This window comes from Trichomonas vaginalis, chromosome V (genome assembly GCF_026262505.1).
Source record: "Trichomonas vaginalis G3 chromosome V, whole genome shotgun sequence".
In the NCBI taxonomy this organism is placed as follows: Eukaryota; Parabasalia; order Trichomonadida; family Trichomonadidae; genus Trichomonas; species Trichomonas vaginalis.
Genome location: NC_067207.1, coordinates 26,006,500 through 26,021,991, shown reverse-complemented (window position 1 = coordinate 26,021,991; position 15,492 = coordinate 26,006,500). Strand labels below are relative to the sequence as shown.

Sequence of the window (15,492 nt, the reverse complement as noted above, 5' to 3'; positions counted from 1 at the left end):
GGGAATTGGAGGGTGAGAGTAGTATTGTATGAAATAATATCTCTCACCCTCCAATTCATCCTATGGCGCCGAAAAAATTTTGGTGAAATGCGACCAACATTTCACCAAAATTTCTCGGCGCCATATAGAGAACTAGAGCCTGTGAGGTACTGATACTATCCATGTACCTCGCAGGCTCTAGTTCCAAGCCAAAATGGCTAAAAATTGCCCGCAATTGTTCACATTCCCATCTTTTGTTGGTAAGACGAAGAATATGAAATAAATTATGAAGAAGATAATGATGAATAAAATATCACTTTTTATATTTTTGACACGTAAAGTTGTCACTTTTCTGTCAAACCGTTTTTATCGTTTTCGTATATAACAAAACAACGATTTCTCCTAATGGTTTGACAGCTTCAATTACTGCTGCAAGGCCTTTTGCATCGTATCCATCATCATTAGATAGGAGAATGACTGGTTTCTCTGCAGACATGAAGGAATATGATTATGTTCGCTTTCAAATTGAGTGGGGGACAAACTCGCCCATTGTCACTTTTTCATTAACCTTAAACTTGTAATTTTCATTATTTTTAATTAACCTTATTTCTTTCCCAATTCCTGATTTATTTTATTCACTTACTATTAAAAGTCACATTTTAATAAAATATAATAATTTATTTATAGCATTTTTTACTATACTGTAATAAAAAATTAATTATAATAAATTAAATGTTTATTAAATCAAATGTTTTCTTTGCAATAATATTTTTAATGTTGAGTAAACAATGTTGGGATCAAGTGTATCATTTTTCAGACCTTTCTGAACAGCTTCAAGCATACTGATGCATTCGACTTTTTTAAATTGTGTCATTTCTTCGAAATCTCTTGTGACTTTTTTGATAACTTTAACACTTCTCTCTGAATCCAGACCTTTAATTTGCAACTTAATCAGGAATGAAGGAACAACACTGGAATATAACTCGATGACAAGTTCATCGAGTCGAAGATTTGGTTGTACACCACTTGTATGTGCCGGATACCATTGTGTCAAATTTTTTCTGAAATTAACTTTAAAAGTACTAAGTAAGATCATGAGATATAGCAATATATGTTTAAACCAACTTATATTTTGGTTGTACACCACTTGTATGTGCCGGATACCATTGTGTCAAATTTTTTCTGAAATTAACTTTAAAAGTACTAAGTAAGATCATGAGATATAGCAATATATGTTTAAACCAACTTATATTTTGGTTGTACACCACTTGTATGTGCCGGATACCATTGTGTCAAATTTTTTCTGAAATTAACTTTAAAAGTACTAAGTAAGATCATGAGATATAGCAATATATGTTTAAACCAACTTATATTTTGGTTGTACACCACTTGTATGTGCCGGATACCATTGTGTCAAATTTTTTCTGAAATTAACTTAAAAGTACTAAGTAAGATCATGAGATATAGCAATATATGTTTAAACCAACTTATATTTTTGGTTGTACACCACTTGTATGTGCCGGATACCATTGTGTCAAATTTTTTTCTGAAATTAACTTTAAAAGTACTAAGTAAGATCATGAGATATAGCAATATATGTTTAAACCAACTTATATTTTGGTTGTACACCACTTGTATGTGCCGGATACCATTGTGTCAAATTTTTTCTGAAATTAACTTTAAAAGTACTAAGTAAGATCATTTATTTTTGCATAATATAATGCCAATATGGTTTCTTTTGATTTTATTTCATTTATAAGCAAATCAGATTTACCCAAAAACTCCACTCCATAAGCGTTCATTTGCTAAATTAAAAAGTGACAATGGGCTAGTCTGTCCCTTTCTCCTTTCAAATTTGACAGAAAAGTCAATTCTATCAAAAGTCATGAATTTATAAATCAAAAAATGCATTTGTTAGTATCAGTATAATACAATATTATATAAATCCTAATTGAATTACTTTTTAAAATTTCTGAGAAATGTGTTCGATTTGATTGAAAGCTTTCGATGAATGATAATGGCTGACTGAGAATTTAGAACAGAGATACTTAGATGGATAACTATTCATGCCAATTGCCAATTTTTTTCTCAAACTGAGATTGACTTTCCGTTTACATTAATGATGATTCCTGAAGCGGTATATGCTGTTTCTACTAAAATTGAACAAAAGACAATCTTTATGGTATCTGTTTTAAGTGATCAAATGTTCTCTTGAAAAATGTTGGCATGTTTCCTTTCATCAATTCCAAAGCGATATTATACTGTTCATATCATGAGAGTTATGTGTAGGAATGATGGTATAACACTGAATTGAAAGATCAATTCTTATCATCATGAATTGAATTATGATTCATTAGTATTTTGTTCAAATTGTATATGTGTTGTTATTAGAAGAAATTTTGCAAAGTAAAATAGGAAATACGAATTCAAAATCAGCCAAATTGCAAAATTCATGTTAAATTGATAGGATGATATGCCTTAAAATGTCCAAATATTGTCAATGCTTTATGAAAACCTAATACCTATTTGTTTGGAAATCAAAATAAAAAACGGCAATTTTTTTTTCAAATGAAAGTTGATCTTCGCATTGAAGAGCAGCTTGATGAACTTTTTTCACAGATGGGTCTTACAGAGGAGCAAGTAAATGAGCAGTATAAGCTTCTCATGGAAAAAATAGAAGGTTTATGTTGTGATTTTCTCAATCAAACTTATCAAAAAGTATGTGATTTTAAAAACGAAGCAGAAGGAATAGAAAAGCAAATAAGAGAACTTGAAGAGTTTTCTGGTGTTCAATCAGGTTATAAAATGAATCCTTCAGCTTCATTAAATGAAAGAATCGATTCTGCAAAGGTTTATTTAAACGATTTAACAGAAATTACTGCCACACAAAAGAACGAGTTCGAGCAATTGTATGTCAAACTCAATACATGCTTTAACAAATTAGAAATTACTGAACGAGGCGAATTCGCTGAAAAGGGAGATATATTCAGATCTGATAAAATCGAACTAATTAGCAATAAAATCAATGAACTCGACAGCATAATTTCCGAAAATGAAGAAATTGTCAATAATCTTTCGAAGAAACTGACTGAACTTCATAATTTACTTGGATTAGAGCAATTTGTCAAGCCAGAAACGTGTGGTGATCCTACAATTGAATCTCTTCAGGACGAATTACAAGAATTAACCGATCAATACAATAATAACTACGAAGACTCACAAGCAACGATCAAAGAAATACGTCGATTAGAAAGACTTCTTGGCAAGCGTGTTAGTAGCCAGAGGATTACAGTTTTCAGTGATGCTGCAGTTTCAGATTTACATAAAAGATTGGATGATTTGAATGAAGAGAAAGAACAGAATCTCGGACAAGTTGTTGAATCGCTTAAAAATGAATTATTACGTCTTTGGGGAGAGCTTAATATGGAAACTCCAAGTAAATCTTCTTTCCCATTCTTTTATGCATCATCTCCGAACAAGCGTACTCTCATTGCACTTGAAAGCGAAGTTTTGCGTCTTGAGAACCTCAAAGAGAGCATTCAGCCACTTCTTGCCCTTATTGCTCAAAGAGATGATATTATTAACAGTTACAATGACCAATCTGCAATTGCAAATGATCCAGGAAGACTCACATCAAGAAGAGGTGGTGTTGCAAGCAGTTTAATGCAAGAAGAAAGAGTTAGACGTAGATATGCAAATGAATTACCTAAAATCCACGAACAGATGGTCGGAATGCTTGAAGATTATGAAGAAACTTATGGAGAACCATTTATGTGGAATGGAGTTAATCTTTTGGAAGAAATTAGAGAAATGCAAGAAAAGGAGCCTGCTTCTCAGAAGATGAAGCGACAGACTATCTCTAATAAGACAAAGACAAGACAGATTCCTCTTAATCAGCGCGCGCCATTTATTCTTCCTGGATATATGAATTGAAATATGTTGTTTTTATTTTTTAATAAATATCTTTCATACATACAAAACAATGTAAATTAGCTTCTTTTTGAAATATCGCTAAATTGACATATTTTCTATATATGAGATTTCAATATTATGTGATAATTTGATTAATGTAACTAGAAAACGAAATACTTGGCCATGTGATTGATATATTTCATATAAAAATGCATTTAAGTCATTCAAAAAAAATCCTAAAAATTTTGAATTTTGAATAAATATATCTAATTATATAAGTTTTTCATTGGATATTCTTAATTTCAAATTTGCAATATTTCACAATAATACTTAGAAATTTTATTTTCATGCCGCTTGTTTCATAAACACTTGCATTAAAGAAAAATATTTATATTTTTGAATCAATCTGCAATAAATAATTGCATTATCATTAATATAACTACAGTATAGTAATGTGAACACGAATGAAAAGACAAATATAAACAAAACGTGTCTGAGACTCAAAGAGATTTTACTAAAGAACAAAGACGTTAAATTTTTTGGAAATGGGAGAAAACGTCGAAGAACTCAAAGCAAAACTATTACAGCTAAGACAAGAGAACAGAGCAATTAATATGCAAAACATATTGTTGCAAAATCAACTAAATGAAACAACAGAAGCAATGAATTCGCTGCTTAAAACAAAATCTCATGAAGAAAGAGGATTCGATGTTTTAAGAAAAAACCTAGAGAAAGAATTAGAAACAGAAGGTAACCAGCAAACTAAAATAAGAATGGAAAGAAGAAAAATGATTATGCTTGAAATCCACAAATATACAGAAGAGAATAGAGTTTTAACTACAGAAATAAAAGATCTTAAAGCAGAAGTTGAACATGCAAAATTACTTCATAAATCATATACCGCCAAAAATAATGCAAAAACTACAAAAAAGAAATCAAAAGGACCATCACCAGATAAAGGAAAAGCAACTGTTAACGTTACAATCGCTCCAAAGAAGAATTAATATTCGAATATTTTATTTTGTTTGTTTTATTGTTTACTATCATAAAGATCGATATCATTTACATATTGTGTTAGTTTTAGAAATAGAAATTAAGAGTTTTTTAAAAATATTTTGATAAAATTTTGAATTTTTATGAAAAAAAGAAAATTAAATGATACAAATCTTTATAAATAGCTTTATTATAATTATGCAAAAACAAGACCAAGTCCAAAGTTATAATGCTTTCTGAATATATCAGCTTGTGAAGTTAGAGTCATCTGGTAGCCCTTTCCGAATCTTCTCTGGAGGGAAGAAGAGATTGTAGCATCACTTGTAACGTTAAATGCAAAGACGGTCATGGCAAAGTTGCGATTGATGAAAAATGCAGATTTGGCACGAAGTTCTGATGGAAGGATATCAAGTTGTATGCCACCAGTTGTATCCTCGTTCGGACTGTATGTTATCGATTTGTTAATACGTAATTTTGGTTCAAGAGAGAGGAAAATTCCATCATTGAACTTTCCGAAGTCTGTTGCGCAGCCTGCTCTGAAAACATAGCCTGCACTGAAAAGAGGCTTTTGAATTATAGCGCCAAACAATGTTTTCTTGTACATTGTTGAAAAATTAGCGATAATGTTACCTTGTGTGAAGTAATTTGAAGCAGAGAATGCAAATTCTGAGGCTACCTTTGGTCCTCTATACTTTAAGTAGCCTGTAATTCCAGGATTTAACGTGCAATCAACATATAAAGATGTTTTGCTGTATTGTGAAAGAGGAACTGTAAGTTGAACGTTAGGTGAGCCAAAGAGTGGTAATGCAACACGATATTCCATATCACTAACTGTTCCAACGAAAACAGCACTATAATTTCCTGGAATTACTTTTTCTCCAGCTTGAGCAGCAAGCTCAACAGGATGGATTCTTGGAGAAATAGAAATTGTTTGAACGATACTGTGCGATGGTTGAGGTTGATAAACATGAGTGAATTCAAAGCCATTTATTAAGTTTAAAGAGGCAACATCAGTGACTTTGCCAAGAAGTGTATCAAAATCACCGACTAATTCTGGAGCTTTCTGCTCAGGAGTACTTTGTAATGCTCCCATTTTTTTTAGAATTTTTTTTTTGAGAGAAAGGATCGGCCAACTTCAGAGATTGCTCTTGATATTTAAGATAGATGAACATTGTCAATCAAATTAAAATACTATACTATACAACTTAATAATGACGATATTCTCCAGCATAAATTTCAAACATTTGATTCCAAATTTTATATATATATAGTGTTTAAGTGGGGAACTTTGATATTTTTTTCCACACCATAGTAGTTTCACTTTTTGCATATGAACTCTATATTGATTCTGGCTAGAAACTAGAGAAATTAAAAATTTTCAATTTTTGGCCCATTAAAAATACCTTTTTGAAAATAAAAAATATTATTATTAATTGTATGTGATGCTTGACATATATTCATAAAATCATGTGATTTGGAGTGATTGGCAAAAAAATCTTGTCTAATTAAGTTTAACAGATACTTATATTTTGTCAACATCATAAACACATGAAAATATAATGAGTAATCTTGTATAACATCATAAATCCATGATATTTGTTTTTATATTTTTGCATTTGATCTTTTTTACTCAATATCGATGTTGATATAATAATAAAATGTGCAAAAAGTTATTGAATGAGATAAACATTGAATAATTTTTGCAATCACGATAATGAATTTTTATTCATTTCAAAAGAATTAAGAATTGAATGAATGTCAATCAAATATATTAAAAACAAACCATTTTACTAAATATATGAACATGTTTTTACAAAACAAAACAAAATCAATTTTTATGAGCTAGGAATTAAAAATTCTGATGACTTTTTCCTGCATTCTAATTCTATATAGAACCTAAGCATTTGAGTAGAAGCCATTGCATCGATGAATTTCCTTGAAGTTACTGGAAAATTCTTCATAAAGAGTTCGTAAACGAATCTTGAGCCAGGATTATTTTTATCTGTATAGTCAGTCATAATTGATACCTTTACAGGGAATATCAGCTCTTTAATCGTCATACTTGTCAAATTAATAATTTCCGGAATCTTTTTTTCGACAAACAAAGGTTTCAATCGCTTCTTTAGCTGTGATGCTGTTGGATACATCACAAGGTCCTTCGGAAAAGTGTATTCACACTTATCCAAGTTTAATACAACAGCATCTTTCGGAGATACAATCGGCCACATTGTTTCTCCTGCAATTAGAGGGGCAGGAGAGTCCAATATATCCATTAGATCAGCAGGTAACAACGAAATAGTCGTAGAAACCCAGTTTAATGGTAATAACATCGCATGCAAAGCGTAAATCGAATTTGCAACAACAGATCTACTAGAACTATATACAATTATTGTTCTTTCAGCTAAAAGAGCTGAAAGCAAACTGATATATTCCATTGGTTCGAATTTTTCAACTAATTTTTCAAGACAATTCTTGAAAAATAATAAATCTCCCTTCAATCCGGAATCTCTTTGCCACTCGAAGTTCGGGAATGGTGGATAGTCTATAATAAACTTGTCTCCGATGTCAGGAAGCATAGAATAAATACAATTTGGTAAAACTGTTAAAATTCTTTGTCTGTGCATATCCGGCCATAATTTTGAAGCATCAGGGCCAAACATTTTTTCAACGTTTGTCATTGTAATTGAATTTAATTGGATAAAAAGTTCTAAAAATGGGGTTATCGACATTCTTCCGATTCTTTCGCTTTCTATTATCCATTTCATGAACTCGTAGAATACTGTAGCGTTTTTATATTGACTTTGAATGCAAATTGCCATTTCCGTTGAAGGCATTGAATGATTTTGAATCAAAGAAAAAAGATCTTCAATATTTAGATCGTGAGTAAACGAGGGCATGCTGAATGGATTACCCATGAACACACAACAATGGAAAAATGGGGCTGCTTCGATGGTTGGAAAATATAACGTAAAAAATTCGAGGTCATTAATATCCGGGAGTGTGATAATTTCTTTTATTAAATCACCTGTTGTATGAAATTGGAGTTTTTCGTGTCTACAACCGTTCGGAAAAATAAATTTTGAAACAGGGTCATCTAGCGAGTGATCAAATGGAATTGTGTAGAATAAATGAGGCGTAGATATATCTTTCCATGGACAAACACCAGTAAAGTACATTCTAGTCATTAAATTCGGATCTAATTTGAATTCTGAAGGAGAAACAAACGAATCGTTAGTAGGGCTTTTCGAGATCTTTGTGCCCTCAGTTTTTCTACGGAAGGCAGAAATAAGTCTTAAGCTGTTGAATTGTTCATTATCCATATTTATCACTAAAAAATGAATTCAAAATTGAATCAAAAAATTTTTGATTGTAATAAAATAAATCTTAAATCGTTGAGTTCAAATGCTATGTAAAAACCCCTTGAAGATCCCGATCCGAAATTTTTGTGAGGGATCATGAAATTTTTCAGAAGAGTGTAGTGCAATCTTACATTTGAATTTTGCCCTCAATATTATTTGCTGCCAATGAGAAGAGTGTCTTAGACGGAATTGTTATGTATGTTTGTATGTATAACTATTGTTTGTTGCGAAATAAAATTAAGTATAACTATGTGGTTTAGAAATTATGAAATACAGATGTTCAATCATTGTTTGTTGCGAAAAATGGTGCTGGATACATCACTGCATCAAGTTGTTAAGCGAATTCATATTCTAAATCTGCTTCGTCAGCTGCAGAACCAGCAGATGCAATCAAATTCAAAAATATTACAGAGTTATATGATACAACAATACCAGATATGAATTGTCGCATGCCAATAGTTTATAAACGTTAATATTTTGTGATTTTCCAATTAAATACAAAAGAATTACAAGGAAATAGAAAGAAAAATATAAATTAGTTCATTTATCGAAAATAATAATAATTTGTGGCAAAATTATTGTTTTCATTGTTTGGATATTCAAGGTTTTGTTCAATCTTGCAGATTATGCTTGCTAATCTATTAGTTGGCCGAACTACTGATTCGTATCTATAACATATTGAACAATAATAGAGTTCTAATTTCCATTCAATAATTTAATTGTAAACCATTCAATATTTTAATATACTCTGATGAGTTTCAAAGGACTTTATTCTACCACTACGAAACCAAACATCGCACCGAATTAGTGAAAAACATAAGAGAAACTTCCACTTAGATTACACATTTGAAGATGTTTACGGAACTAACCAATACCAAAATAAAAACAAAAATGAAACGATTACCAATGAAGGAAATTACTTCATTGATAATACTTTGTTTTCTTTCCTTCAGCAAAATGGTGTAATCCGATTAAAAACATCAAGTAGTAAAACATTAATTTCTTCCTGCTCGTTTTTTAAAAATAACGCCAATGCAGATGGTGGTAGTCTCTATATACTAAATGGTGAATGTGTCCAATCCAAAATTTGCTGCACTTTTTCATCAGCAAGTAATTTTGGAGGATTTTCGAGAGTTGAATCATCAGGAAGAAAATTTTTATTCGAATCTTCTATTTCAAGCTGCTCAGCTAGTCTTTGTTCATTTTATCATTTAAATGGAAATTCCCAAATCAATAACATAAATTCTTCATTTCATGATATTTGGTGTGGTGCAGGATATGCAATAGAAAGTCCATCAGTTGAATCAAATTTAAATTTCAGCACAGTAATAAACTGTAGTTCGTCATACCAAGGTGTTGTTTATAATGCACTTGGAGTTATCTCTATTAAAAGATGCAATTATATGATGAATAAAATGAAAGGAACTGATGGAGTTCTTTGTTGTGATTCAACAACATCATTCACTGAATGTTGTTTCATTAATAATACAGGAAATAAATTGTTTGATAACTTATCTCCAACTGTTACTAAATGTTATTTTGATAATAACGAAGTTTCAAATACAGGAAATGCAATTATTGTTTCAACAACGGGACCTTTTGATTTGCATTTGTCTCATTTTTCAACAGGAAATTGCGAGGCAACAAACATTTCAATAAAAGAACAAGAAGATGAAGATGACATTGGAGTGCATCCATAATACATCAAAGGAAAGATTGAGATGCTGAAAAATTCATCAATCATACAACTAGCGAACATAACAATGTCATGAATATATAAAATATTAATATTTGTTTATTTATTAGAGAAAGATTTGTATTCAGGCAAGTTGAATACAGAAGAGAGCGGGATGTTTGTTGAGTGGTGTTCGTGAATGTGTGTCTGCATCTTCATGAAAGAGTACGATGTGTGGAACTGCTTTGTTGCGTCATCAATCTCTCTGTCGAAAGAAGAGTCAACTTTAGACAAAGTCTGTGACAAAAGTGAGCAAACGCTGAAGAGGCTGACGAATCTCAGAGGGAGGACTTCATTGACGTCAGAGTCATGGGAAGAGTTTCTCCAGTACTCGCGAGCCAAGAAAGTAAGGTCGCCGCAGAGACAACGTTCTGGCTGTTGATGTAAGAGAAACTTGGGACTTGGTAGTCGTTCAGTTTCTGGTCAACAAACGACTCTTCACCGAAATCGAAAGCGACTTTGTTTGACTCGTCATTCTCTGTTTTCGCTGTCTCTGATGACATCGATTGTCTCAGGGCGGATCTGCTGAGATGTGAGTCCGATGACGTCGAAAACACTCACTCCTTGCTGTATCTGCTTTCTGATGACGTTGTACTGTGTCTGCGAATCTCTGATGAACTTCTTAGAGTCGATCAAAGTGTCCTTGTTCCTAATTTTATAATTTTGTAGCGTTTTTAGAAAAAATGCGAAGGGAGCGCCAGCGAGCGAGCATTTTTTCTAAAAACGCTACAAAATTATCATTTGGAATTCAGAGGTGAATCTAAGGAATTTTTGTAGTGTACGATTATTTTTATTGAAAAAAATTCATATAAAGAATACATAACAAAGATTACACATATCAGGTTTTTGGCGAATTTTTTTCAATGGAAAAATAATCGTATGTTACAAAATTCCAGATTCATTAATGATTCTAAATTTTGTTTTTGTGCAATTGTTATATATAACATAAGAAAACTACATTCATAGAATATATATAACCAAAGCTTAATAAATATTTCATTAACACTATTTCAGCCCCGAATTCTTTAACTTGATAAAAATAATATTTAACTATCAGAAAATCATGCAACAACAAAGGAGCAACCAAGAGTTGCAGCTCATGTAAGCAAGAATACCGTTAAATTATAGAATAATCAACTTAATAAGAATTCAAATTTGCCCAAAAAGAAGAATTCATGACTTCCATCAAAATATTCATGTATCACACCGTCCATTGATCACTTTTCGGATTAAAATGATTGGGACTCTTCACGCCAATAAAAATGAAAAACGGTTTCGTAAAGTGGGCTGGCCTTTCTTTACCTCGATGCCAAAGCAGGTTACAACACCAAAGGAATTCCTCGCTCTTGCCGCCCGCTCTGATGCCAAGTGGGTCAAGGTTAAAAAGTCAAGTGATGAGAACACAAAGTTCAAACTTCGCACAACAAAGTATCTTTATACACTTACAGTTAAGCCAAAGTTTGTCGAACTTGTTCAGAACTCTATCCCAGAGTCCCTTGAAGTTATCGTCCTTGACAAGAAGGCTGAATAAAACTTTATTTTGCTTAGAATAATAAATCGAAAATAATCAAACAAAATTTCATCAAAGGAATTCAATATAATGCTTTACGGATAGGATGCTTTTAATATCGCTATCTTCCAAACCTAATTTTTTAATACTATTTTTTGATATTTTTTTCTCCTTTGATTTAGAAATGATTCATTACTTTTTTGTTATTTTATTCTATATTTTCATACTCTTCATGATATCTTAATTCTGGATTTTTGCTTGCATATAATTTTTTAAATTTATTACAGGCATTGATCCAAATATATATATTACAATGAAGTACTACCATACAAAGTTGCCGTTAACTGCTTGATTTGCCATTTCTTTTGAAACCAGCAACTTTATTTTGCGATGATATAGCAAGGAAACTCAGGACTCAAAAAATTAATGATTATATTAGGAATTGTAAAAATACAGAAGTTCTAAATTTCAAGTACCAAAACAAATTACCACTTGAATCAACATTTGCAATTCAAGATGAATGGTTTATTAACAAAATCAACGAAATTTGCACGGCTATAGATGCTAAAGAAAGTGAGAGTACCGTAATCCACTTGAATGAACTCATATCTCAGATTGATCAACTAACAGTTTTCAAAGAAGACTTTATTAACTATATAATCGAGAACGATGTACTAACCAGACTCCAAGAATGCCTTGTAATCGATATTCCAGAATTACTTTCATCGGCAATTAATTTTTACCAGGCTGTAACGCGATTCTCAACAAAAATAACAGAACTCATATTCCAAAAAGGGATATTCGAAAATCTCCTTTCGATTTTTACATCACAAAAATTAAATTTTGATCAATATTCAACTTTCTTGCATATATTTTCAAATATTTGCTATGATGTACCAGAAGCAAGAGTTTATTTATGCGATAATGACATTTTGAATCATCTTTGTTCCACACTTATGGAAATTGAAGATGATTCTATCATAGAATCAATTTTACTACTATTAAATGCCTTGTTTATGGAAGAAGTGATCACTTCAAACACATCGATCGCATCAATGATTATAGATCATCTCAAATCAATTGCAATCAGATTTAATGATCCAGATGCAGGAGATCCAATATCTAGAGAAGAAATATTACATCTTATATTAAATCTAATCATCCAAATATCCGAATTTGATTCAAATTTTGATCATTTACTTGAATCAAATATTTTTTCTATTATTTTTGCAATTTTCCCTTCGTTATTTGGACGAAACGTAGATTGCTTTTTAGATATTCTTATGCAGATGGTTAGAAAAGATACAAATCATGTTTTTATAGATTTAATGTTGAATGAATTAGATTTCAACGCTTTGCTTAAGACAGGATCGAATACGGTGTTCCTCATCATAAACGAAATGCTTTCTGCTGATCAAAGTTTGTCTTCTTTCTTTTTAAGTTTAGATTTAATTCCTCTTTTGACAAATTCGTTAGATGAGGGAAATTTCTTTGAAAAAATCACGTCAGCACAAACTTTGACCACTCTAATTCAATCATGTGATGACAATTCTCTGGAAAAATTTTCAAATAACCCAGAAATGGTTGAAAACATTTTAGATTTGTGCACTACTGAGATTCCTAGCGAAAACATTGTTCATATAGCAGAAGCACTTTATAGAATTAGAAATGCAGAGCAAGATAATGAAGAAATACAAGATTTGTTTTCTACTTACGATTTTGACTCAATTATCGAAAAATATAGCGAAGATCCGTGAATTTCTTTTGTTTTGCATAATATATTTGAATAAATTTTGTTTTTATATGAGATAAATTCTCTAAAATATTTTAACTACAAAAAATTTCTTCGCAATCGTTCATTTTACAATGATACCGATCATTTTATAGGTTTGGTGAACTAATATTTGCTCATCATTTGATATTGTCCTGATAATGTCCCAGAGAATAGCATATTCTATTGAACAGTTAGCTTTGATATTGTGTGCAAGATCAATCTTCAATCCTTTCACTATTGCATGAAGTAATCGATTAATTTCTCAATTCATAAAACAGTTTTATTAAAATTGTTATTCTTCCAATTATGTACTTATGCAATCAAAGCTATTGCCATATTCGAAATCCTTAAAATCCCTGATTTTTATTTTCAGTTTAATAACGAACAAAAATTTTCCAAACCAACATCAAGTATTTTTGAATAGGGGCAATTTGCATATTGGATATCAGCAAATTTCTTACTTTTCAGACGTAGTGCTCAATTTTTATTTGTCACTTTTCTCGTTTTTTCTAAATTTTATTATGAGTACTTTAAGTCCTCAAAAACCAGATCCATATGGCTATGATTTTGCTCCAATCGAACCAGAAATTGATGAAGATATGATGGACAATTGGTCATATTACCAGAAACTCTGTTATTCGCAAAATCCACCAGTTCCGGTTTTATCGGCTATGAAACCTCTATGTGATGGATCAGAATACTCAGCCAAATTCAAACACTACAAAATAGGCAAGCATATTGATATCATTCTCCAGGTTCTATTAAGGCTCAAAACAATAAGTGAATTAGATCTTTGCGATAATGGTTTAGGCGATACATGTATCGATCCATTAGCCGAATTAATTAAGAATTCTGATAATCTTTCGTCTCTCGATCTTTCTAATAATACTCATATCAGATCTAAAGCCATGTCTCAGATACTAGAGGGTTTATCAGAGAGCAAAGCACTTGAATCACTCAATATATCAAATACAGGTTGCATGCTTCTCGGAAAAGCCCTCGCAACTGTAGTTCAAAACTGTTATACTTTACAGAACATTTATTTATCAAACTGCGGTTTAGGAAATTCTGTAATCGACTTTGCCAAAGCTATACCAATGGGTCAAAAGCTTAGAATGCTTGATCTTTCTGCAAATAGATTACATACTGGCGGTAAAAAGCTAGCGTTGACACTTGGACAAAATATAGCGAAAAGTTCAACCATTTCTATTGTCAATTTATCAAAGAACGCCCTTACATCAGAACAAACGATTTCGTTATTACGCCCATTGTCAGATTCACCTCATCTTAAGACCTTAGATCTTTCAGGAAACTCAATTGGAGATGAAGCAGGTCGCGCCATTTCAAATTTCATTATGAAAGCTGCTCATTTGAAGCATCTTGATATTTCCGGAAATCCTGTTTTGAATGTTACAATCAACTACTCAAAACTTAAGTCCACCCAGGCAGACGATAAGGATAAGAACCAAGGCAATAAGAAAGACAAAAAGCCGAAAGATCCTGTTCCAGGAGCATTTTTAATCTTAAATGCTTGTGGAAAGAGTGGTTCTCTTAAGGATATCACGATGATTGGCCTTGTTACAAGAATGACAGACTGGAAGAATAGAGTTGACGCTGTTCAAGAACAAAATCAGAAACTCAAAGTTCTTTACACCTCAGAAATGTCCGCAGCTTATGACTTTAGACATGGAAACGAAGATCCCCTCCCAGAAGATCTCCCAGTTCAAGCAAGACCACAAACTGCTCAGCCAGCGAAAACAACAAGATAACTCTGCGGTTGATGATCTCATGTTCTATTATTTATTAAGTTCTTTGCTTGTTTTAAACATTTATTTCTTATTTTCGTTTTAAATTTTACAATAATAATCTGGGGATCTAATGAAAACTCCATGTATACATTATTTTAGTAAATAATTAAAGAGAAGTACTTTATATATGCATAGAATTGTTTCTGATTAATACAATGAATTTCAATTTTGTGATAATATACTATTTATCTATTAACTTGAAATAATCATTCTATTATCATATGAATAATAATACTACACGTTAAGGATTGGAAAAATATTACTAATTATTATATCTTTTTGATATTCAATTCATATCATGGATAGCTTATAAAAACATATGCACAATTTCACAGACAAAGCATAAAAATAATCCATATGATTTAATGGTTTATTTATCAATGAAGTAAAATCATAAAACAATTTGAACTGCAGTACTAAAT

At 31.4% G+C, this 15,492-nt stretch overlaps 7 protein-coding genes across 7 annotated transcripts, besides 3 other annotated features; 5 read left to right on the top strand and 2 right to left on the bottom strand.

Annotated features, from left to right (window-relative positions):
• Window positions 1-74: 74 nt before the first annotated feature.
• Window positions 75-184: a mobile genetic element.
• A 120-nt stretch (window positions 185-304) lies between these two features.
• Window positions 305-378: a mobile genetic element.
• A 128-nt stretch (window positions 379-506) lies between these two features.
• Window positions 507-1,825: a mobile genetic element.
• Window positions 1,826-2,407: 582 nt separating this feature from the next.
• TVAGG3_0404150 (microtubule binding) lies at window positions 2,408-3,963 on the top strand (the record flags this gene model as incomplete). The annotated part of the gene is made up of 1 exon (XM_001316187.1): window positions 2,548-3,912. One exon carries the CDS (start codon window positions 2,548-2,550, stop codon window positions 3,910-3,912), a length of 1,365 nt encoding a protein of 454 aa, XP_001316222.1.
• A 473-nt stretch (window positions 3,964-4,436) lies between these two features.
• Window positions 4,437-4,895, top strand: TVAGG3_0404140 (uncharacterized protein; the record flags this gene model as incomplete). The annotated part of the gene is made up of 1 exon (XM_001316186.1): window positions 4,437-4,895. One exon carries the CDS (start codon window positions 4,437-4,439, stop codon window positions 4,893-4,895), a length of 459 nt encoding a protein of 152 aa, XP_001316221.1.
• A 149-nt stretch (window positions 4,896-5,044) lies between these two features.
• TVAGG3_0404130 (uncharacterized protein) lies at window positions 5,045-6,006 on the bottom strand (the record flags this gene model as incomplete). Its single annotated transcript, XM_001316185.2, has 1 exon — window positions 5,081-5,977. One exon carries the CDS (start codon window positions 5,975-5,977, stop codon window positions 5,081-5,083), a length of 897 nt encoding a protein of 298 aa, XP_001316220.1.
• A 670-nt stretch (window positions 6,007-6,676) lies between these two features.
• Window positions 6,677-8,340, bottom strand: TVAGG3_0404120 (DENN domain-containing family; the record flags this gene model as incomplete). Its single annotated transcript, XM_001316184.1, has 1 exon — window positions 6,720-8,204. One exon carries the CDS (start codon window positions 8,202-8,204, stop codon window positions 6,720-6,722), a length of 1,485 nt encoding a protein of 494 aa, XP_001316219.1.
• A 2,872-nt stretch (window positions 8,341-11,212) lies between these two features.
• TVAGG3_0404110 (structural constituent of ribosome) lies at window positions 11,213-11,566 on the top strand (the record flags this gene model as incomplete). Its single annotated transcript, XM_001316183.2, has 1 exon — window positions 11,213-11,509. The coding sequence occupies one exon, from the start codon at window positions 11,213-11,215 to the stop codon at window positions 11,507-11,509; it is 297 nt and encodes a 98-aa protein (XP_001316218.1).
• A 179-nt stretch (window positions 11,567-11,745) lies between these two features.
• TVAGG3_0404100 (armadillo (ARM) repeat-containing protein family) lies at window positions 11,746-13,297 on the top strand (the record flags this gene model as incomplete). The annotated part of the gene is made up of 1 exon (XM_001316182.1): window positions 12,505-13,245. One exon carries the CDS (start codon window positions 12,505-12,507, stop codon window positions 13,243-13,245), a length of 741 nt encoding a protein of 246 aa, XP_001316217.1.
• A 266-nt stretch (window positions 13,298-13,563) lies between these two features.
• Window positions 13,564-15,175, top strand: TVAGG3_0404090 (uncharacterized protein; the record flags this gene model as incomplete). Its single annotated transcript, XM_001316181.1, has 1 exon — window positions 13,784-15,031. The coding sequence occupies one exon, from the start codon at window positions 13,784-13,786 to the stop codon at window positions 15,029-15,031; it is 1,248 nt and encodes a 415-aa protein (XP_001316216.1).
• Between the last annotated feature and the right edge of the window lie 317 nt (window positions 15,176-15,492).